This window comes from Sciurus vulgaris (genome assembly GCF_902686455.1).
Source record: "Sciurus vulgaris genome assembly, chromosome: 3".
NCBI classification, from domain to species: Eukaryota; Metazoa; Chordata; class Mammalia; order Rodentia; family Sciuridae; genus Sciurus; species Sciurus vulgaris.
Window position 1 is genome coordinate 53,082,911 of NC_136463.1, and position 23,734 is coordinate 53,106,644.

General features: G+C 40.7%; 1 protein-coding gene across 1 annotated transcript in view; it reads left to right on the forward strand.

Annotated features, from left to right (window-relative positions):
- The first annotated feature begins 216 nt into the window (after window positions 1–216).
- PIK3R6 (phosphoinositide-3-kinase regulatory subunit 6) overlaps window positions 217–23,734 on the forward strand; it is a 70,800-nt gene continuing 47,282 nt past the window's right edge. Inside the window, exons 1-2 of the mRNA XM_079133071.1 lie at window positions 217–392; window positions 14,832–14,933. Coding sequence (XP_078989197.1) covers window positions 14,921–14,933 — 13 coding nt within the window. The 5' untranslated portion in view covers window positions 217–392; window positions 14,832–14,920. The remainder of the gene's footprint in view (window positions 393–14,831; window positions 14,934–23,734) is intronic.

Genomic DNA, 23,734 nt, shown 5'->3' on the forward strand with positions numbered 1-23,734 from the left:
TCAGAAGAGAGGTCAGGGCTCCTGCATCTCTGCCCCATCAGCACCAGAGGAGTGGGTTCCTATGGAGGTGCCCGCTTGCACCAGATGAGAATAAAGAAGCTCCAGTGACTGTGGGTGACCACAGACGCTGCTTCAGAAAACAGCCTCAAGCAGGATGTGTCTGGGAGGAGCTTCAAGGGCTTTGGGGAAGGGGAAGGAAGAGGAGGGACAGAACTGGCCTGTGAGTCGCTGGGCTTTTCTCTGCAGATCTGAAGACAGCAGTGACGACTGAAGACGGGTGGAGGATCCTCCAAGACGTCCTGGTCCCTGGGGTTGTTAACCTCACTGGGTGGGAGGTGGGGAGCTAACCAGCCGGAAGGTCTGAGGAGCAGAGCAGCTGTAGCTAAGCCAAGGTAGGTGCTGGCTGGGGCGAGGTCTCCAGGGAAGGAGTCTGGAGAGACACAGCTGAGCTGAGTGGGTGGAGGGGTTGGGAAAGAGGGATGCTGGAAGGAAAGTCCCAGAGGGGCTGAGATGCTCTGGCTTTTAGGAACACAACTCTTGGGTTGCTGGGGCCAGCCTTCATGAAAAGAGTTACCCAGATATGGTACCCTTAGGATCACCCTGCTTGGTTATGATTTTTCAATGATGAAAGACAGGACCCTGTAAGGGAAGCTCTACTTTCTTGTCCCCGACTTCTGTACTTGCCAGTGATAATAGGGGTAATTACACACGCCCTATGCAATAGGGTCCCCTGATCCCGTCTGATTCTCACTAGCAATTGGAAGTTAGATGGATAAGTGTTTGAATGCCCAGGTTATAGGTCAGGAGTCTGAGGCTTAGGGAGGTGGAATGACTTGCCAAAGATTGCAGAAGGGGTAAGGGAGCAGGACTCCAGGTCTCATCTGGGTCCCTGTTTGTGCCCCTTCTGGGACATCACCTGTGCATCCCTCTCCTGGGGAATTCAGTGGCAGTCTTGCTGATCTGGCTTGATCCTGTCTGTGCACATGAATCAAGCATCTTCTCTGTGCAACTGGTGCCAGAGCCTGACTGAGGCCTGGTCTCTGTCCTCAAGGAGATGACCACCTGGTCTGGGAGTTGAGACATGGCCATGATGGTCTGACACAGAAAGTGAGATGTGCTAGGGTCCCTGATGAGGCGAGGCTGCGTGTGTGGGTGAGGGGGAGAGAGCCCTCCAGGTGCAGGGTCAAGGAGGGCTCTGGGACAATGGCACCTGAGCTGAGGCTTCAGGGAGAGGAAAGGCCTGGTGTGCAGAGATGGGCAAGAGACTTTCCGGCTGACAGGGACAGAGCACACAAACCCACAGAGGCACTTACGTGGGCACACTTAAGTTGGGATCAGGGAACAGACAATCGGGGACCCCAATTGACTGCTGAGGAGTAGAGTTTGAGGAGAACACTGAGGCGCTGCCCTGTTCTGTTCATTTTTTAAGCCCCGAGTGGTTTTCAAACATCCCCTTGTTAGTCCTCATGACAATCCTGTGAGGTAGGTGCCCCTGGCAGCTCTCCTTTACAGATAGGAAAACTGCCACACAGAGGTTTTAAGCAACCAACCCAAGTGGCCCTAGCAACAGAGCAGATTGGAATTCAGGCATTCTGGTGTGGAGTGTTGTGCCACACCACTAGGGCCTGCTGCCTGCCCCCAGGCTGTCTCCAGGAGAGCACCGTGGCTGAGTGGCAGAGGGTGAATGCTGAGCTGCTGTCCCCATCATCTAGTCCCTCAGTATCCAGGCCCCCCCAGATCCCACCCAGGGCCCTTGCCCCTGGGAACAATGCTCCTCATCCCCACAGGCTCTTCCACATCCAGGTGTTTCCTTCCCAGCCAGGGACAGACACAGCTGAGGAAACAGGACTGCCGCCCTCCACAGGGGCCAGCAAGGGAAGCCAGGCTGTGGCCTCTTGGGCCCCTGGGGCTCACTCTCCTCCCCTCCCAAGGAATCCACTAATCACACCTCTAAACCAACTGTTTAGAGGTGTTAGGTGTTGCTCATTGTCTGCCAAGTCTGATCTGGAGTGTGAGGCAGCTTCAGTAGGAGGGGAGGCCCCAGTGAGGAAGTGAGAGAAGCAGGTGACACAGGATCTGCAGATCCCTTCCTTCTGTGCCAGAGCGACAGGAAGGAGGCAGAGGGGCCATTGTGGGATGCCTCCTGTCTTTTCTCTCAGTGGATTTTGGTCCTGCAGGTATGGCCTGGGTGGCAGGTTCTTCTGTCTGAACGGCCTGCTGCGGGCTCTGGGAGTGGGGGTTGGGGTGCTGGTGAGGGCGGGAGCTGCCAGGCCTGAACCTGCACAGCTGAGCCAGGCGTCCTCAGATCCAAATCCTCTTTCTTCAGTTCTTCGGCCAGGAAGTTGTCCCCACATTATCACATACCAACTACAGTGTGAACAGGCTCCACTTGTTTCTTTCTACTCACTTCTGTGGTCATTTTTGGGCCCGTTTTACCTCCATGGTAGTGGCCAACTCTGAAGGTACCACCCTGAGGACTATTCATTGCTAATCTTCTGGGCTTAAGGAAGAATGCTCTCTGAATCCCAATTCATTTGTTCATTCATTCATTCATTCATTCCTTGGCTCTGATCTCACCTCTCTGTCAAGAACTGTGAGGATCTTTTTGCCCTATGTTTGATTAGCAGGTTAGATTGCCACATTTTGTGGATGCTGATAGAAGACTTGAAATTCTAGAGTCAGAGACAAAGGACTTTATTACTCACAGCACAACAAGCAACATGAGTGTTATATCCATGGGTTTTGCTTGTGGCAAAGGTCCCATGGGGGCAGTGTGGAGGCCAATCCAAATGGATATTGTGCATCATAGACAAGGAAACCTGAAGTTAGGAAATCTTGGGCTCTCACTAGGGTTGCAAGCAGATCTGCCCAACCTTTGCTCTGAAAGGAAACATTATCTCTCATATATTGGACAGCAAGTAAATCTGCCCTGTGCCTAGGAGGAGATGCTCTCTCTTCCAAGGCCATTTGCTATACAAATATTCCTAAAAAGATGGTCTTTAAAAGTTCACAAGGTGTGCATGAACCCAAACCTATTGTCCCCTCACTTATTGCACCCTGGCAACATTGCCCTTGCAGACACCAAGAATCCTCCCACCGCAGGACTTTGCTTCTGTTGTTCCCTTTGCCAGAGACATTTCTCCTACAGACATGACTGGGTTCTACCTAGTCTCTTTCGGGTTTTTACTCAAATGTTACTCCCTTGGGAGATACCCCCTAATCACCCTTTTAAAAACTACACACACACTCGGGGGGAGTGGGAAAAATGAAGAGATGTTGGTCAAAGGGTACAAAGTTTCAGTTAGAAGGAATAAGTTATTTGAGATGTTTTGCATAGTATGGTGACCGTAGTTAATAATAGGGTAGTTAGTGATGGTGCCTGGTGCAGCGGCTCACACCTGTAATCTCAGCAATTTGGGAGGCTGAAGTAGGAGGATTGCAAGTTTGAGACCAATCTGGGAAATTCCGTGAGACTTTCTCAAGATAAAAAGGGTTGGGGATATAGCTCAGTGGTAGGGTGCCCTGGGTTCAATCCCTAGTACTACAAATAATAATAATAAGTGTGTTGTGTGTGGTGATCCCCAGCTTACAATGGTTCAACTTCTGATTTTTCAACTTTACAGTGGTGCTGAAGCAGACCCATACAACCACTCTTGTTCTTCACTTTCAATACAGTATTCAATAAATTCCATGAGATAGTTAACACTTTATTATAAAACAGACTTTGTGTTAGATGATTTTGCCCAATTATAGGATAATATATGTGTTTTGAGTATGTTTAAGATAGGCTAGGCTAAGTTACGATGGCTGGTAGGTTAGATGTATTAAATGGCCTATGATACTTTCAATTTATGATGATTTATTGGGATGTAACCTCATTGTAAATTGAGAAGCATGTGTATTTCAGAATTGCTAAGAAAATAAATTTCAGTGTTCTCATCACACACACAAAACTGTGAAGTAAGCGAGGTGCTGGATGTGTTAATTAGCATGACTTAATAGTTCCATATTGTATACATATATTGCAAGCTCACTTTGTATCCCTTTAAGACATACAATTAACTGTCAACTTATAATACAATTTTTTTTTTTTTATAGTACTGGGGATTGAACCCAGGGGCTTTACCACTGAGTCACATCCCCAGACTTTTTTAGATTTTATTTAGAGATAGGGTCTCACTGAGTTGCTTAGGGTCTCACTAAGTTGCTGAGGCTGGCGTTGTACTTTTGATCCTCCTGCCCCTCAGCCTCCGGAGCCGCTGCAATTATAGGTGTGTGCCACCACACACAGCTTACAATACAATGTTTAAAAAAAAATAAAAATATAAAATAAACCTTCAAAACTCCTCTCCAACTGAGGGGCCTCGCATTCCCCCCTCCCAAAAAACTTTATTTTTATAGCACTTAGCATCAGTTGATATCTAACTTAATTGTTTATTTCCTGTTCCTTCCTCCTGCACTACACGCCTATTAGAGTGCAACCTTTATGAAAACAGCAATTTTCATTTCAAACAGCTCTTTTCATTCTTTGCCATCTTTCCAGGACCTGAAGCAAAGTCTGACATACAGAAGATGATAAATAAATATTTATTGAATGAATGGATGAATCCATTCGCTTACTTAATTGAAGACTTAAATGTTCTGCTTTGTGTTGAGAACTATTGAACAAGTGAATCAGTGAGGGGATCCTGTGGGTCGTGTAGGGCCAGAGGCGCAGTGCAGGCCACAGTCCCAAGTGGTTGGGGTCCCTCCCCCGCCAGTCATTAGGGACCTTTCAGGATATTGGCAGAGGCTGGTGTCTTGCGGGCTTGAGGCAGATCAGCCACCACAGGTGACAGGAGTGGCCAGCATGTGAGTGTGGAAAAACACAATGCCCTTCTCACCATTATGTCTGTCTCTCACAATTCCTAGGACTGTTATTTTCTCTGCCAGTATCTTAGGCATCAGTGCCATCTTTGTTTTCTGTGCCATTTGTTATATTAACTGTGCCAAACTACTTGTTTCTGCCCCCTAGCCTAGGAGCAGCTTGGATACAGTAACCCGTCTTGTGTTACAAGCACCTGGTTTTCATTCATTTGGTAACACTTATAGAGAGCCTTCTGTGTGATATAAACAGTATCAGGTAACAGGGACACAACAATGAACAAAACAGCATTTCTGCCCTCGTGAAGTTACATACTGGTGAAGGGAACCAGAAATTAACACGATATAAAGAGCTCTTGGGAAGTACAAGATGCACCAGAAATGTTTGCTGGATGACTTACATGGGCACCAGGCTAACCTCAATGCCCATTCACATCAGGTATTCTGTAATTAACTCTTTGCTTTGAGAACTAGAATGTGAACCACAACATAGGTTGTGGATTGCTAATGTGTCTGCTTTTGAGAACCCAGCAGGTGGCATAAACGATGCCACAGACAAGCTGACAGTGCTGGTGTGTTGGTGCCAGCACTGCCCAAGTCCTCTGCATTGTGGATGCAGTAGGTAGGGGAAGGGGACTGAGACCCTGGGGAACACATGGCCCTTCAACAGGGGCAACTGCACTTCATTGCCAACCGATCGTTGCCATAAAGAAACGTGAGCCCAGTGTTACTAGTTCTTCCAGTTATTTCTTTCAATTAAAAATTCAAATTTTGATTTTTATGTGCAATCTGGTTTTTAAATGTTGACCACAGATTTAATTTTTCAAAAGCCATGGGCTTCTTCTGGGGAAAGGAAATAGATGAACCAGAGAAGGGGTGAGAAGGACTTTCATTTTTCATTGTAAAGCCATGCATGTCTTTTAGATTTTTACCATATGCCTAGTTTTTGATGTAAAAAGTGAATTTTAAGCATATACAGGCAGAGAATAGTCTACAGGGTTTCCCTGTGTGCATATGTGAAATTGGTAGTTAAACAGTGTATTATTTAGGTGTTTCAGAGAAACAATAAATAAGATATACATATAGTATATATAATATATGTTTATGTGTAAACATACATGTTTTATATGTATATATGTATATATTTTATATGTTTCATATATGTGTGTTTTCATATATAAAGAAATGTGTTATGAGTAACTGACCCATGTGATTACGGAGAATCCCATAGTCTGCCATCAGTGAGCAGAAGGCCCAGAAAATCCCATGGTGCAGTTCCAGCCTAAATTCAAAGGCCTAAAATCCAGGAGAGTCAATGGTGTCAGTTTCCATTTACATCTGAAAGCTCAGGAAGTGGGATCACTGGTATCCCAGGGGCAGAAGAAGATGGATTTCTCAGCTCAAGCAGAGAGAGCAAATTTACTTTTTACTTGGGCTCTCAAAGAATTGGATAATGCTCACCCACATCAGTGAGGGCAGAGCTTCTGTACTCAGTCTACAATCCAAATGCTAATCTCTTCCAGAAATACTCTGCTGTAGTTTGGACCTTGAATGTCTCCCAAAGGCCCATGCATAAAAGTCTTGGTTCTCCGAGTAGTGCTGTGGGGAGGTGGTGGAACCTTTAAGAGGTGGGGCCTAGAGGGAGGTCTTTAGGTAGTTGGGGGCATGCTCATGGAGGGGATTGTGGAAATTCAGGTCCATCACCTTTCTCTTTAACTCCCTGGCTCTTGAAGTCAGTGGGTTTGCTTCACCATGTGTTCCTGCCATGATGTGCTGCCTCACCAAAGTCCCAAAGCAATACGGTCAATTCATCATGGCTTGAAACCTCCAAAACTTTGAGATCAAATAAACCTTTTCTAAGTTAATTAAACCAGGGATTTTGTTATAGTAATGGAAAGTTGACTAACCCACAACCTCACAGACATAAGCAGAAATAATGTTTTATCAGTTATCTGGGCATCCCTTGACTCAAATTGACACATAAAATTAACCATCACAAGTATGTTGCATGTGTTAGGCCTCTGAGACATTTTCAGTGCCTTAGTGGTGGGCTGGGAGTGTGTGAGGCCTACTCAAGAGTATTGGGCAACTAAAATCACACTGTGGTCATGAAGAAGTTACAGATTGTTATGACCAGAAGCTCCTCTGGGCAAGGACTATGTCTCATTCATTGATTGCTAAACTCTCAGGTCTTGCAAAATGTCTACCACATGGATAGCTTTCCATGGATGTACTTTGATTTACTCAAATACCTCAGTCACCAATAATAATACCAGGAGTAGAAAACAGGCAGAGGGGCCTCTGAACCACCTGAATAGATGTACCAAAATCCAAGGATGGAAGGTCCATGCTCAGGTTTTGTTTTCATGTTTTACATTCACAATGATCACTTCTGTTCACCTGGCTTTCCAACCTTCAGCAAATTGGCAGTTGGGTGGAAAAGCAGAGACGGCTGAGACAGGGTTGTAGCCAATACAGATGGCACTTTGCTCAAATAAGGAGGCACCCCTTCGAGCAGACAAATTACAGTAAGTGCTTCTTTGGATGGATGAATTACAAAACCTCACCTTTCCTTGCTGAGAAAATTACAAAAAAGCCAGTGAGGCATTGGCCTGGACCAAAGCCCTATTCACTCACTACATTCGGGGCCCAGTCAGCATGGCTATAGTGAGTAACACTGGGGAAGTCAAAAAGTCGCAGTCATGTGGCGGGGGTGGAGGTTGCCCTCACTAACAGCTCTTGCAATCTTCACTGTTCGAGAGCATGCAGTGTCCGCTCGGCTCCATCAAGATCCTTTGAGAAAATGTTTGAAGACATGCTTTGGGGTTTGAGAAGGCAAACTTTATGTCCTAAGGAATTCTTCTCATTTCTGAAATAAAACAAATGAGATGTTGATGCATTTGAGAATGATTGGGGTTCTTGTTTGTTTCCATTTCCTGTCTTAGTGCAAGTTGGTCCCTGAGGGTTGACCCCACAATGGTGTGGTCAGCAACCCCAAAAGAGAGGAAGTAAATTGCAGAGGTCCACTGTGGGAGGAGCAAGAGGGCAGGGCAAAGCATCCCCAGCACCTGCACAAATATACATAAATGCCAGATAAACGTTTGACGAGGGATTGAGTGAATGGATGAATAAATGAATCAACAATAGGAATCTTTCTGACAGTGATTGTTAGAGTCTTAGAATTTTATCTTCAGTTGAAAATCATCCCAGGAACATCACGCCTTTCCATGATAGCTTATTGGATATACACTTCTCTTTTAGTCTATTTGTGTGATTTCTTTTCCTTCAGGGTTACTCCATGGTCATTATTAGTTGATCCCACCTGGGCAGGAGTTGACCTGTGTGCTCACTTTATTTTATTACTGCACAGGAGACTCTGAAATTTGGAGGGGAGAGAGGAAGGAGTACAGAAGGCAAGGGTGATGACCATGACCTCAGGTTGAGATCTGAGTTTCAGCACTCATTCTGTCCTTCATTGGCAATGTGACTTTTGGCAAGATTCTTCTTTACTTTCATTCATTCATCAAATGTCTAAAATATGTGTTCTTTGTCTAATAGGTGCCAACGCCACCTTAGGTACCTGACATGCTACAGCAATTAAAACATACCAGGATCCTGTGTTGCTTGGGCTCAAATTCTAATCTGTTTCTAAGAAAAGTAATTGGGACACAGGAAAATTACCAAATCTGACAAATTCTGTGAATAAAATTAAAGCATTTACAAGAATGTGACTGCAGTGGTCAGGAAAGATCTCTCAAAGAGGTGACATTTAAATTGAAACTTGAACTTTGAGAAGAAGCCAAGTGGGGGAAGAGCTGTGGGGAGGGCCAGACAGAGGTGTGCAAAAGTCCTGAGGCAGAACTGAGCTTGGCAAAATGGTGCAACCCAATGAGCAAGAGCAGGATGAGACGAAGCTGGAGAGTTGCCCTGGGGCCATATTAGGCAAGCTTGCAGATAAGATGAGGGGTGGGTGTGAGTTTACTAGAAGATCAAAGGGAAGCAATGGAGGGAATTTACACAGAGAACAGGTTGCAGGGGGATGAATGGAAACTGTGAACATTGGGGGACACTGCCACAATCCAAGCAAGAGATGATGGTGGCTTGGACCTAGTAGGGGCAGTGGTTGGAATAAGGTTATGATCATTCCCTCCATCCACACAAGTAATCAGGAGACCTGGGAAACCCAGGTTCCTGGGTTCCATTTGGAAAATCTCTTGGCCTCCTGGCCACCTCTGGATTTGGGATCAGAACCTGAATCTGCCTTGTGCCCAGCTGTCTATCTACAGCATGTGGTGGCTCACACTATGTGGCCATTTTCTGCTTCTTCCCTTAGATGGTTCCTTCACTCATGATCAAGTTTTCATGTTTGAATGTTATAATTCATTATGATTTAGATGACTGTGCTTACAACTCTCTTAAATACATGTTAGGGACCTCCATTTTTTTTTTTTTTTTTTTTTTGAGATGGGCCAGGCTGGTCTGGAACTCCTGGGCTCAAGTAATCCTCCTGCCTCAGCCTCCTGACTAGCTGGGACTATAGGTGCAGGTCATATGCCTGGCCCAGTGTACAATGGTCGATGTACTCCTCTCTTCAGTTGTGTTTTGGGTCCCTGATCTCCACATCCAGGTGTTGTTCAATAGCCTTGTGTTCCACATGGTGTTTTGGGGTACACAAAGGAGGAGGCTGAGGTTCAGAGGTCAGTCAATGGACCATGCCATTCAAGACTGGGAGAATTGAACTCAAAATGAAGAGGTCAGTCTCACAGCTCAGGTGTCCCTGGAGCCAAGAAAGGAAGACAGCAGTGATGAATTTAATAGATTATTGCTCATTTCTGATTTTATGCAGCCATGCAGTGGAGATGTTCTTAAATTGAGTGAACTCACAGACATTCATTTTATTATGCTTCACAAACTTATATACATATTAGCTCTCTTCTTTTGTGTGTGCCATTCACTGCATGGTAAAAAATAAAACACAATATTTAAAAATCAGAAAATGAAGAAACATATTAAGATAAAAATTATCCATAAGTCAATGACTTATGAGTAAATAGCACTATTTTGTAGTTTTATATGTATTATTAGAAGATAAATAAACACAAGTAAAACTGGAGAAATCTGATCTGGATGTGCTCTATATGCTTAGCTTTTTGCTCATAATTTTATAATAATTCTTAAATAAGGAGTGTGTGTCCTCTAATATTATTCTGTTTCAAAATCCTTTGGCTACTCTGGTTTCTTTGCCTTTCCCAATAAATTTGAGAATCTACTTATGTGTAGCTACCAAAAACTCCTGCTAATATTGGAATTATGTTAATCTATAAAACATTTTTGAAAGAATTGACCTCTTAACTATTTTAGGTGTTCCAAACCATGAACGTGGTATGTCTCCCCATTCATGTAGATCTTTTATTTCAGTAGCAGCTTGTAATGTTCATCATACAGATCCTACACATTTTGTTAGACTTATACCTTAGTATTTCTTTCTTTCCTTTTGGAGATGTTGTAAATGGTACTGTGTTTTAAGTTTTGGTTTCCAATTGTCCATTGTTAGTATGTAGAAATATGACAGATGTTGTATGTTGCTCTTGTTTCTTGTGACTCCTGCTAAAATTACTCTATAGTTCTAGGATATTTTGTGGATTTAATTTGCTTGCAATTTATTATTCATTATGCTTGTTTTAGGATTTCTTTGTAGAACTTTCAAATAGATTTGTTTCTTCCTTTCCAATATGTATACCTTTTTTGAGGGAAGCATTCAGTCTTTTACCTACCATTAAGTATGTTAGCAGGTTTTTTGTTTGTTTGCTTTTGGTAGATGCCCATTATCAGGTAGTAAAATTCTCTCATGTTCCTAATTTTTGGTAAGGTTTTTTTGAATTTGTTTTTTGTTTTTTTAGTTGTCGTTGTCTTAGTACTGGGGACTTAACCTAGGGTGCTCTACCACTGAGCTACATTCCTAGCCCCTTTTATCTTATTATTTTGAGACAGGATCTCACTAAGTTACCAAGGCTGACCTCAAACTTGTGATCCTCCTACCTCAGCCTCTGGAGTTGCTAGGATTACAGGCAATTTATAGGCCTTGATCTATAAATTTTTATCATTAGTAAGTGTTAAAATCATCAAATACTTTTATTGCATCAATCGATATGATCATATGTTTTTTTTTCTTTTTTAGTATTTAATGTAGATTATGTTTATTGACTTTCAAACAGTGGACTAATATTACATCCTGGGTAAACCCATCAAGTCATTGTGCATATTATTCTTTTTATATATTGCTGGATTTGATTTGTTAATATTTTTTGAGAATTTTTCCATATGTGTTCATAAGAGATAGTGGGTTGTTTCCTTCTTTGTTCAGTTTTGGTATTGGGGTAATGCTAAACTCATAATATTCACTCTTCATTTATTTTCTGGGCCCAAATGTTATTTGGGTATGTGTTGTTTAATTTCCAAGTATTTGGAAATTTTCTAGTTAGCTTTATGTTATTGATTTCAAGTTTAATTTTATGATCAGCAAACCTACTTAGTAGGATTTCAATTATTTTAAATATGCTAAAGTTTGTCTTATGACCCAAGTTATTATCTGTCTTGGTGAATGTTCCATATTCACTTGAAAAGAATTTGCATGCTGCTGTTATTATGTATTCTATAAATGCCAATTGAGCTCAATCAACTGATAATATCATTGATTTTTCTCTATATCCTTGCTGATTTTCCTTTTTAACAGAGGTCTATTAAAATCTCCAAGTATATTTGTGAATTTACCCACTTATTCTCTAGTTCTATTGGTTTTTTTCTATTTTTTTCTTTTTCTTTTTTTTTCTATTGGTTTTTATTGCATGCATTTGGAAGCCCTGTTATTAGGTGCATTATGTAATGCTTTCTTTGTTCCTAGCAATTTTTCTTTCTCTGAAATCTACTTTTGTTTAGTGCTTACATGATAGATCTTTTCCTGTCCTTTTGCTTTCAGTTTATCTATGTCATTATATTTGAAGTAAGCCTATTTGTAGGTGGCATAGTTCTTTTTCTGTTGGACTATTTATTCCAACAATCTCTACTTGCTGTGTGTAGCTCATTTATACTTAGTGTAATTATGACTGTGAAAGGTGACCATTTTGTTCTTTTCCATCTTGTTTGCCCCTTCTATTTTTGTTCCTCTGATAGAGGGAAAGAGCAACAAGGAGTCTTCCCATGCATTAGGACTGAGTTTCTCTAGTTAGAAGAGTTTCACTTTTTCAGAATTTTAGTCACTTGCTGAACCATTGCCTCTCACTATTGCCGTTACTACTATCACAGGATTGCCTGGGGATATAGCAGGAGAAAACAAAAAGAAAAAGGGGGATTCTTTCATCTCTCTAGTCTTCAGAGAGTCCTTCTCTGCTCCTCAGATAAGAAAGACATGGCATTGTTTGTTTGTTTGCTTGTTTGTTTGTTTGTTTTAAACAGTACTGGGGATCAGACTCAGTGCCTTACACATGCTAGACAGATGCTCTACCACTGAGTTATTCCCCCAGCCCAAGATAGGGCTTTTCAATGACCTTTTTCCATCTATACTCAGGATGTTCTTCCAGGTTCTAGCCTTTGGGTCCATGCCAGTGTAGAACAGAGGGTGGAGAATAGAAAACACATTACCAGATTGTTCTTACTTCAAGTTCTGGTTTCCTTCCACCTTCTGTCTGCTGCCAATTACTTTTCAGAATCCTCATCCAGTTGCTGCATGTATACCATCTGGATTTTTTAGTCGTACCTAGTGGGAGAGTTACAGTGGAATGTACTTACTCTGTCTTTAATAGAATCAGAAACTTCAATGTCATGTTTTGATGTTTTCTGATTGTTTTTCAATGTATATATGCAAACTTAAAATGCTTTTAAAAATTAACTATAGAGGCCTGGCCCGCTGGTGCTCACCTGTAATCCCAGTGACTTGGGAGGCTGAGGCAGGAGAATCACAAGTTCAAAGCCAGCCTCAGAAATTTATCAAGGCTCTAAGCAACTTAGCAAGAACCTGTCTCAGGGCTGGGATTGTGGCTCAGTGGTAGAGCACTTGCCCAGCATGTGTGAGACACTGGGTTCAATTCTCAGCACCCATATAAATAAATGAATAAATAAAGGTCTGTAAACATCTTTAAAAAAAAACGAACCTGTCTCAAAATAAAAATTTTTTAAAAGGGGCTGGGGCTATGGCTCAGTGGTTAATCACCCCTGAATTCAATCCCTAGTATCAAGAAGTAAAAAGTTAATGTTATAAATGTGTTAACTGTTTTGTTATCTGCAGTTTAAAAATTAATATTTTGGAAAGTCTTTTTAATGCAGTAAATAGAGATATACATCATCACTTTTATGACTGCATAGTAGTCCATGGCACAGATTAATTTATTTCATTGATACTCTATAAGTGGGCTTTTATGTTTCTTCTGGGTTTTTCTCCATTATAAACAATTTTGTAGTTTTAAAAATTTGTTTGCTTTTTGGATTTTTTAATATTAGCCATTTCAATGGGTGTGATGTGTTTGATCTACTTTTTAAAACTACCTTTCTTAGACTTTGGGATCAAAGTAAAGCTGGCTTTTTCTGATCAAGAAAGACTCTTCCCTTCTGTATGTTTTGGGAAAGTTTAAATAATAAAAATTTTCTTTTTTTTCCTTCAGGTTGGAAAGAACTTATTGGAGGAAATATCTGGGTTAATACCACTTTTTTAGAGCTAGTTCTTGATGGTTACTAATATAAGTCATTTTTCTGACTCTTTAAGAGTCTTTAAGAACTTTTGGGGTCATAATTATTTTTCTAAAAATCCATGTAGAATCTAAAGATTCAGATTTTCTTTTTTGAAATATACATACACACAGATATATATACATAAATAAATAAATACACACAAATATGTATATCTAAAAATATACTGTCTTTCTCTCTCTCTCTCTCTCTCTCTTTCTCTCTTTCCTTTCTCATGTATGTGTTCTTATTTTCTCTCCAATTTGTTCCAGTGTTCCTCTGCTTTTCAGTTGTTAGGCCTGCTGCTCTGGGGAGTAGACTTTGGGGGCACCTCCCACAGGGCTCACAGTGAGGCTGTCTCAGGTTATGATTGAGGTCTGGGCTCTAGAGCACATGGTCTGAGATCAAGTTCACATTTCCTTATGTACTAGCTATCTGAACTTGAATAGTTATTTAACCCCTCTGTGTGCCAGTTTCCCTGGCTATAAAATAGGTGGGGGATAGTATCCACCTCATAAGTTTAATATTTGTGTTAAAGAACTGATACTTTTAAGTGCTTAGAAGGGTGCCTGGCATATATATTAAGCACCATTTAAGTATTAATTAAACATAATTGTTCCTCAATATTCTCAAGGATTTGCTTCCATACCCACACTTCCAATGGGTACCGAATACAGTTCCTAGGAGTGGAAGCTTCTCACCTCTTCCCTATCCTTAGCCCCGACCTTTCTCATGCTCAGTGTTAAATGAGCACCTACTCATGCCAGACACTGTTGGGGGGATGCTCAAGTCCCTTAGATAAAATGGTGTAATATTTGCATATAACCTATGTATATCCTTCTGCATACTTTAAATCATCTCTAGATTTCTTAAAATACCTAATATAATGTAAATACTATGTAAATAATTGTACTGTATTGTTTAGGGAAGCATGACAAGGAAAATGTCTGTGTGTGCTCAGCACAAATTTAAGGTTTTTTCCTCCAAATATTTTCTCTCTGTAGTTGCTTGAATCTACAGATGTGGAACCAACAGATATGGAGGCCCCATATACAGGCATATATAACTATTGCAAAACAAAACCCAGACTTTCTACCCTGTAAATATTTAAGAATTACTTAAATATTGCTTAAATAAATCTAGACTTCCCTCCAGTTTTCTAGAAGCCTAGGTTCCCTTAGGAGTTTTTCTGTCCCAAATACCCTTTCTGTACCTTCCCACCACTTACAATACTGCCTCTTATTTTGCAGAACCACCTCTGTGCAGAAAATCAACCACTCTACTTTCCATTCTGCTGCCAGAGACAACCACATCCTCCTCACCTGCACCACAGGCACCCATGGAGAGCTCAGGTGAGTGTGGTGGGGGACAGGGTCTAGCAAACATGGCTGCTCATGGGGAATGCCCCTCCTGTGGGTGAGCATGTCCCTAGGGTCAGCAGGGACACTGGCACCCAGCTTTGTGGGAGACCCAAATTCAGCTGCCCAAGTGTGAGAACATCTTGAGAGGCGGACATCCACACACTTGTACGTGGCCCCAACTGCTGGCAGGTCTTTGAGTTTGACAATGAGAATAAAGACAAATAGCCAAGGTTTATTACCAAGCACGTGCAAGGAAACAAAACTGTATAGCTCTTGCAGTGATCAAAGCACATGACAAATATTAACTCATTTTGTCTTTATAACTACCCCATAAAATAGGTATTATTACTCTCATTTTACAGAAGAGGAAAGTGAGGCATGGTGAGGGCAGGTATTTCCACCAAGGCCATACAGACATCATATGATCAAAGCAGGATTTGAACCTAGCAATCCAGCATCCATACACTTAACGATTTCACTATGGAATGTCTCAAACAAACATCAGGATTCTGTGAGGTAGGGATATATCACTATGATTATCATGTTTTCATAAAAGGGAAACCAAGGCTGAGAGAGGTTAGATAATTTACTGAAAGACACACAGTTTAGTACATGGCACAACCAGGACTGGAACCCAGTCTAGCAGATTCCAAAGTTGAGATTCTTCACTCTATGTCATTCTGGGACAAGGAGAGATGACCATTTTCCCAAATGTGTATCATCAAGCAATCACTCAGCAAGTCAAAGACCAGGCCACTTGGCACAGACTCTAATGCCCTTGAAAAAGGGGAGGGACCTCCCCCCAAAGCAGGGACAGCTACCCATATATACCCATATACATTTATATATACCCATATGTATATAAAAATACAGCTATATGTGTGTTATCTCTTATATACTGGCTTACATGATTGTGGAGGCTGATAAATCCCAGGACCTGTAGTCCACAAGCTGAGGACTCAGAAGAGCTGATGTTTCAGTTCAAATTCAATGACGGAAAAAAAGCCAGTGTCCCAGCTAGAAGGCAGACAGGCAGGGGGAGCCTCTGACTCAGGGAAGGCTCAGCCTTCTGCTCTATTCAGGTGTTCAACTAATTGGATAGGGCCTACCCACATTAGGGCAGGCAATCTGATTTACTCAGTCATTCAATTTAAATGTTAAACTCATCCCAAAACACCCTCACAGAAACACCAGAATGATGTTTGACCAAACATCGGGGCACCCTGTGGCCCAGTCAAGTCAATTCATAGAATTAACCACCACACATGGGTGTGGGGTAACTTCAAGGAAATATAAATTAGTCTTAAAAAAACAAAAAAACAAAAAAGATTAGTTTACTTGAAAAAATTTCTTAGGAGATTGCATTCATGTCAGGGCTGGACCCAAGAGAATTAGGGAACCACTATCTATTCAGTGCCAAGGTTTATATTTCAGAACAAAAGTTATATCTATTGCTAAACAAGCTAATAAGCAACAACAAAAAATCAACTTTTTCCAACTCTAATTTTTAATTTAAGTACTGGGAATTGAACCCAAGGGTGCTCTACCACTGAGCTATATCCCTAGACTTTTCTATTTTTTTATTTTGAGAGAGAGTCTCACTTAATTGCCAGGCTGACTTCAAACTTGGGACTCTCCTGCCTCAGCCTCCTGAGTCATTGGGATTGCAGGCAAGCATCACAGTGCCTTGTTTCCTGCTGTATTTTTCGGATCTCCTCTGACAACCAGGACAAGCAGGGGCATTGCTGGGGAAGAGTTATCCTGACCCTGTGACCCTTCTCCTTAAATCGGGAAGGAGCTCTGAGCATCTGGTCACTTGATTCCTACTTGATCACTAGCCAGAACTCTAAGCTGATTGCTTAAGGCAGTAGTAGGACATCAGAAGTTCCTGGGGAGCTGTAAAAAAGTCCATGATTTGGCCCCACCTCAGAGACAGAGGATGTTGTGCATTTGTAGATTTTAAAGCTTTTAAGTGGTTCTCATGTGCAGCCAAGGTTGGGAACTAGAGAAAAAGTGAAACATTTCAGGGGAGGGACTTGCTCTGTCTGGAGTCACAGGGTGTTGGAGGGGTCAAATTGCTAAATCCGGGTACTGGCGGACTTGAAATTGAGGAGCAGACCTGGACTACAGGGGTCCTACCGTGGTAGGGATCTTGATGGTCTTCTCCCTCTCTCCCTTCTTCCCTCCCTCCATATTGTCCCTTCAGCTGAAATAACACCTCTGTGAGAACTGGGAACCTTTGTTTCAGACACCTTTATCAGGCCTGTTTATTTCTGCATTTCAAACCCCAGGTGTACATGGATAGGCATACAGAGCCCTACCTGGATGTGCACTTTCCTCTCTTTTCCCATTAAGCAGGCAGATGGTCTCACACAAAAGCACAGCTTTAGAGGAAAAGCACCTGACTGAGCAAGCTCTGCTTCCAACAACTGTGTGACCTTAAATAAAGGAGCCTCTTTTCTTCATCTGTAAAATGGAAAAAGAGGCTCTTGGTAGAATTATACCTCTAGTGTGAACTTTGGTAGTTGGAGAGGGAATATTGGACCAGGATAAGGGCTCTGGACCTGGAATCTGTAAGACAGGGAGAACAGTAATTGTCCTGCCAAGTTCACAGGACTCTTGAAAGAATCCAATGAGATACACAGTGGAAAACTGTATTTCCATGAGTCAGGTCTGAGCATGCTAGGTGCTATAACAAATGACCCCAAATATCAGAGGAACAGCACAACAAATATTCATTCTTCACTCACACACAGTCCAATCTGGGCTCCACACAGTCATGCAGGGTCTGAGGCTTTTTCCTTCTTGTGGCATCATTGCCTTCAACATGTATCCTCCAAAGTCACTGTGGAATGGGAACAGTATGGAGGATAGTGTGCAGAATTTTATGACCAGGTCCGTGAGTCTCATACATCACTTCCACTACATTCCATGGTCAGAATAGTCACATGACTCCTCTGTAATTGCAGGAGAGTCTGGGAAATGCAGTCTTCCTTTCTACCTACAATGAAAATGAAATCGGTATGATGAACATATAACATTGTCTTGCCACTTTTAGGGAATATTCTTTCCCGTTCTATTTAAATACTACTATTAATACTTAATAGTGATATCCTGCATTCATGGATGGGTGGGAATATAATAGTTATGGATGTCTTTTTTTTATTTTAATTTATTTTTATTGTAAACAAATGGGATACATGTTGTTTCTGTTTGTACATGGAGTAACAGCATACCATTTGTGTAATCATACATTTACATAGGGTAATGATGTTTGATTCATTCTGTTATTTTTCCCTTCCCTCCACCCCTCCAACCCCTCTTTTCCCTCTATACAGTCCCTCCTTCTTCCATTCTCGCCTCCCTCGCCCCCCATTATGTGTCATCATCCGCTTATCAGCGAGATCATTCGTCCTTTTCTTTTTTGAGATTGGCTTATGTCACTTAGCATGATATTCTCCAATTTCATCCACTTGCCTGCAAATGCCATAATTTTATTACTCTTTATAGCTGAGTAATATTCCATTGTATATATATATACCACAGTTTCTTTATCCATTCATCAATTGAAGGACATCTAGGTTGGTTCCACAGTCTGGCTATTGTGAATTGAGCAGCTTTGAACATTGATGTGGCTGTATCTCTGTAGTATGCTGATTTTAAGTCCTTCGGGTATAGGCCAAGGAGTGAGATAGCTGGGTCAAATGGTGGGTCCATTCCAAGCTTTCTGAGGAATCTCCACACTGCTTTCCAGAGTGGCTGCACTAATTTGCAGCCCCACCAGCAATGTATGAGTGTACCTTTTTCCCCATATCCTCTCCAACACCTATTATTGCTTGTGTTCTTGATAATCGCCATTCTAATTGGGGTGAGATGGAATCTTAGTGTAATTTTGATTTGCATTTCTCTTATTACTAAAGATGGTGAACATTTTTTCGTATGTTTGATTGCTTGTAGATCTTCTTCTGTGAAGTGTCTGTTCATATCCTTAGCCCATTTGTTGATTGGGTTATTTGTATTCTTGGTGTACAGTTTTTTGAGTTCTTTATATATTCTGGAAATTAGTGCTCTATCTGAAGTATGAGTGGCAAAGATATTCTCCCACTCTGTAGGCTCTCTCTTTGCATTGCTGATAGTTTCCTTTGCTGAGAGAAAGCTATTTAATTTGAATCTATCCCAGTTATTGATTCTTGCTTTTATTTCTTGGGCTATGGGAGTCCTGATTAGGAAGTCTGATCCTAAGCCAACAAGTTGAAGATTTGGACTTACTTTTTCTTCTATAAGATGCAGGGTCTCTGGTCTGATTTCAAGGTCCTTGAACCATTGTGAGTTGATTTTTGTGCAGGGTGAGAGATAGGGGTTTAGTTTCATTCTGTTGCATATGGTTTTCCAGTTTTCCCAGCACCATTTGTTGGAGAGGCTATCTTTTCTCCATTGCATATTTTTGGCGCCTTTGTCTAGTACGAGAAAATTGTATTTATTTGTGTCCGTGTCCTCTATTCTGTACCATTGATCTACCTATTTTGGTGCCAATACCATGCCGTTTTTGTTACTATTGCTTTGTAGTATAGATGAAGTTCTGGTATTGCAATACCCCCTGCTTCATTCTTCCTGCTAAGGATTGCTTTAGCTATTCTAATATGGGTTTCTTATTCTTCCAGATGAATTTCATAATTGCTTGCTCTATTTCTGTAAGGTACGTCATTGGGATTTTAATTGGAATTGCATTGAATCTGTATAGCACTTTTGATAGTATGGCCATTTTGACAATATTAATTCTGCCTATCCAAGAACATGGGAGATCTTTCCATCTTCTAAGGTCTTCCTCAATTCCTTTCTTCAATGTTTTGTAATTTTCATTGTAGAGATCTTTTACCTCTTTGGTTAGATTGATTCCCAAGTATTTTTCTTTTTGAGGCTATTGCAAATGGAGTTGTTTTCCTCATTTCCCTTTCAGCTGTTTCGTCGCTTGCTTATAAAAATGCTTTAGATTTATGCATGTTGATTTTATAGGCTGCTATTTTGCTGAATTCATAGATGAGGTCTAGAAGTTTTCTGGAGGAGTTTTTTGGATTCTCTAAATATAGAATCATGTCATCAGCAAATAGTGACAGCTTAAGTTCCTCTTTTCCTATTTGTATCCCTTTAATTTCTTTAGTCTGCCTAATAACTCTGGCTAGAGTTTCAAGGACAATGTTGAATAGAAGTGGTGAAAGAGGGCATGCCTGTCTTGTTCCTGTTTTTAAAGGGAATAGTTTTAGTTTTTCTCCATTAAGAATGATGTTGGCCATGGGCTTAGCATAAATAGCCTTTACAATGTTCAGGTATGTTCCTACTATCCCTATTTTTTCTAGTGTTTCAGCATGAAGGGGTACTGTATTTTGTCAAACACTTTTTCTGCATCAATTGAAATAATCATATGATTCTTATTCTTAAGTCTATTGACATGATGGATTATGTTTATTGATTTACAAATGTTAAACCATTCTTCCATTCCAGGGATGAAACCCACTTGATCGTGGTGCACGATTTTCTTAATATGCTTTTTGATATGGTTTGCCAATATTTTGTTAAGGATCTTTGCATCCATATTCATCAAGGATATTGGTCTAAAATTTTCTTTCCTTGATGTGTCTTTTCCTGGTTTGGGTATGAGGGTGATATTAGCTTCATAGAATGAGTTTGGTAGGGTACCCTCTTTTTCTATTTCCTGGAATACTTTGAGAAGTATTGGAATGAGATCTTCTTTGAAGGTCTTGTAGAACTCTGCTGAGAATCCATCTGGTCCTGGGCTTTTCTTGGATGGTAGGTTTTTAATGGCTTCTTGTATTTCATTGCTTGATGTTGATCTGTTTCAATTGTGTATGTCCTCCTGGTTCAGTTTGGGAGGAGCATATGTCTCTAGAAATTTGTCAATGTCTTCAGTAGTTTCTATTTTGTTGGAATACAGATTTTCAAAGTAGCTTCTCATTATGTTCTGTATCTCAGTGGTGTCTGTCGTGATATTTCCTTTTTCATCACGAATTTTAGTAATTTGAGTTTTCTCTTGCCTTTTCTTTGTTAGTGTGGCTAAGGGTTTGTCTATTTTGTTTACTTTTTCAAAACCAACTTTTTGTTTTGTCAATTTTTTGAATTGTTTCTTTTGTTTCAAGTTCATTGATTTCAGCTCTGATTTGAATTATTTCCTGTCTTCTACTACTTTTGCTGTTATTCTGTTCTTCTTTTTCTAGGGCTTTGAGCTATAATGTTAGGTCATTTAGTTGTTGACTTTTCATTCTTTTCTGGAATGCGCTCCATGCAATGAATTTTCCTCTTAGTACTGCTTTCATAGTGTCCCAGAGATTTTGATATGTTGTATTGTCATTCTCAGTGATCTCTAAGAATTTTTTAATCTCCTCCCTGATGTTTTCTGTTATCCATATTTCATTCAATAGCATATTATTTAGTCTCCAGACGTTGGAGTCATTTCTGTTTTTTATTTTGTCATTGATTTCTACTCTCAGTCCATTATGATCTGATAGAATACAAGGCAGTATCTCAATTTTTTTGCATTTCCTAAGGGCTGCTTTGTGGCATAACATATGGTCTATTTTCGAGAAGGTTCCTTGTGCTGCTGAGAAGAAAGTGAATCTGCTCATTGATGGATGGAATATTCTATATATGTCTATTAAGTCTAGGTTATTGATTGTGTTATTGAGTTCTATGGTTTCTTTGTTTGGTTTTTGTTTGGAAGATCTATCTAGTGGTGACAGCGGTGCGTTAAAGTCACTCAGAATTATTGTGTTGTGGTCTATGTGATTCCTGAAATTGAGAAAGATTTGTTTGATGTACAGGGATGCACCATTGTTTGGGGCATAAATATTTACTATCGTTATGTCTTCCTGATTTATGGTTCCCTTAAGCAGTATGAAATGTCTCTTTATCTCTTCTGACTAACTTTGGCTTGAAGTCCACTTTATCTGATATAAGGATGGAAACCTGCTTTTTTACTGAGTCCGTGTGCATGGTAGGTTTTTTCCCATCCTTTCACCTTTAGTCTGTGGATGTCTTTTTCTATGAGATGAGTCTCTTGCAGGAAGCATATTGTTGGGTCTTTCTTTTTAATCCATTCTGCCAGTCTATGTCTTTTGATTGATGAGTTTAGGCCATTAACGTTCAGGGTTATTATTGAGAAATGATTTGTATTCCCAGTCATTTGGCTTACTTTTGGTTTTTAAGTAGGCTTGGTTTCTCCTTTGAGTGGTTTTTCTCTAAGGTAGTTCCTCCCTTTGTTGACCTACATTGTTGTTTTTCATTTCCTCCTCATGGAATATTTTGTTGAGAACATTCTGTAGCTCAGGCTTTTTATTTGTAAATTCTTTTAACTTTTGTTTATCATGGAAGGATTTTATTTCATCTTCAAATCTGAAGGTTAGTTTTGCTGGGTATAGGATTCTTGGTTGGCAACAATGTTCTTTCAGAGCTTGAAATATGTTGTTCCAGGTCCTTCTAGCTTTTAGAGTCTGGGTTGAGAAATGGGCTGCTATCCATATTGGTCTCCCCCATATGCAATCTGATGTTTTTCTCTCGCAGCATTCAAAATCCTATCTTTATTTATTTTTTTTGGGGGGGGTTTTTTAAAATTTTTTTAAAATTTTATTGTAAACAAATGGGATACATGTTGTTTCTCTGTACATGGTGTAAAGGCATACCATTTGTGTAATCATAAATTTACATAGAGTAATGTTGTTTGATTCATTCTGTTATTTTTCCCTTCCCCCCACGCCTCCCACACCTCTTTCCCTCTATACAGTACTTCCTTCCTCCATACTTGCCCCCCTCCCTACCCCTAACTCTAACCCTAACACTAACCCTTCCCTCCCCCCATTATGTGTCATCATCCACTTATTAGCGATATCATTCTTCCTTTGGCTTTTTGAGATTGGCTTATCTCACTTAGCATGATATTCTCCAATTTCATCCATTTGCCTGCAAATACCATAATTTTATCATTCTTTATGGCTGAGTAATATTCCATCATATATATATACCACAGCTTCTTTTTCCACTCATCAATTGAAGGGCATCAATTCATGATCTGGCTATTGTGAATTGAGCAGCTATGAACATTGATGTGGCTGTATCTCTGTAGTATGCTGATTTTAAGTCCTTTGGGTATAGGCCAAGGAGTGGGATAGCTGGGTCAAATGGAGGGTCCATTCCAAGTTTTCTAAGGAATCTCCACACTGCTTTCCAGAGTGGCTGCACTAATTTGCAACCCCACCAGCAATGTATGAGTGTACCTTTCTCCCCACATCCTCGCCAACACCTGTTGTTGCTTGTGTTTTTGATAATTGCCATTCTAATTGGGGTGAGATGGAATCTTAGGGTGGTTTTGATTTGCATTTCTCTTATTACTAGAGATGTTGAACATTTTTCCATATGTTTGTTGATTGCTTGTAGATCTTCTTCTGTGAAGTGTCTATTCATTTCCTTAGCCCATTTGTTGACTGGATTATTTGAATTCTTGGAGTAGAGGTTTTTGAGTTCTTTATAGATTCTGGAGATTAGTGCTCTATCTGAAGTATGATTGGCAAAGATATTCTCCCACTCTGGAGGCTCTTTCTTCGCATTGCTGATAGTTTCCTTTGCTGAGAGAAAGCTTTTTAGTTTGAATCTATCCCAGTTATTGATTCTTGCTTTTATTTCTTGTGCTATGGGAGTCCTGTTAAGGAAGTCAGGTCCTAAGCCGACATGTTGAAGATCTGGACCTACTTTTTCTTCTATAATCTGCAGGGTCTCTGGTCTGATTC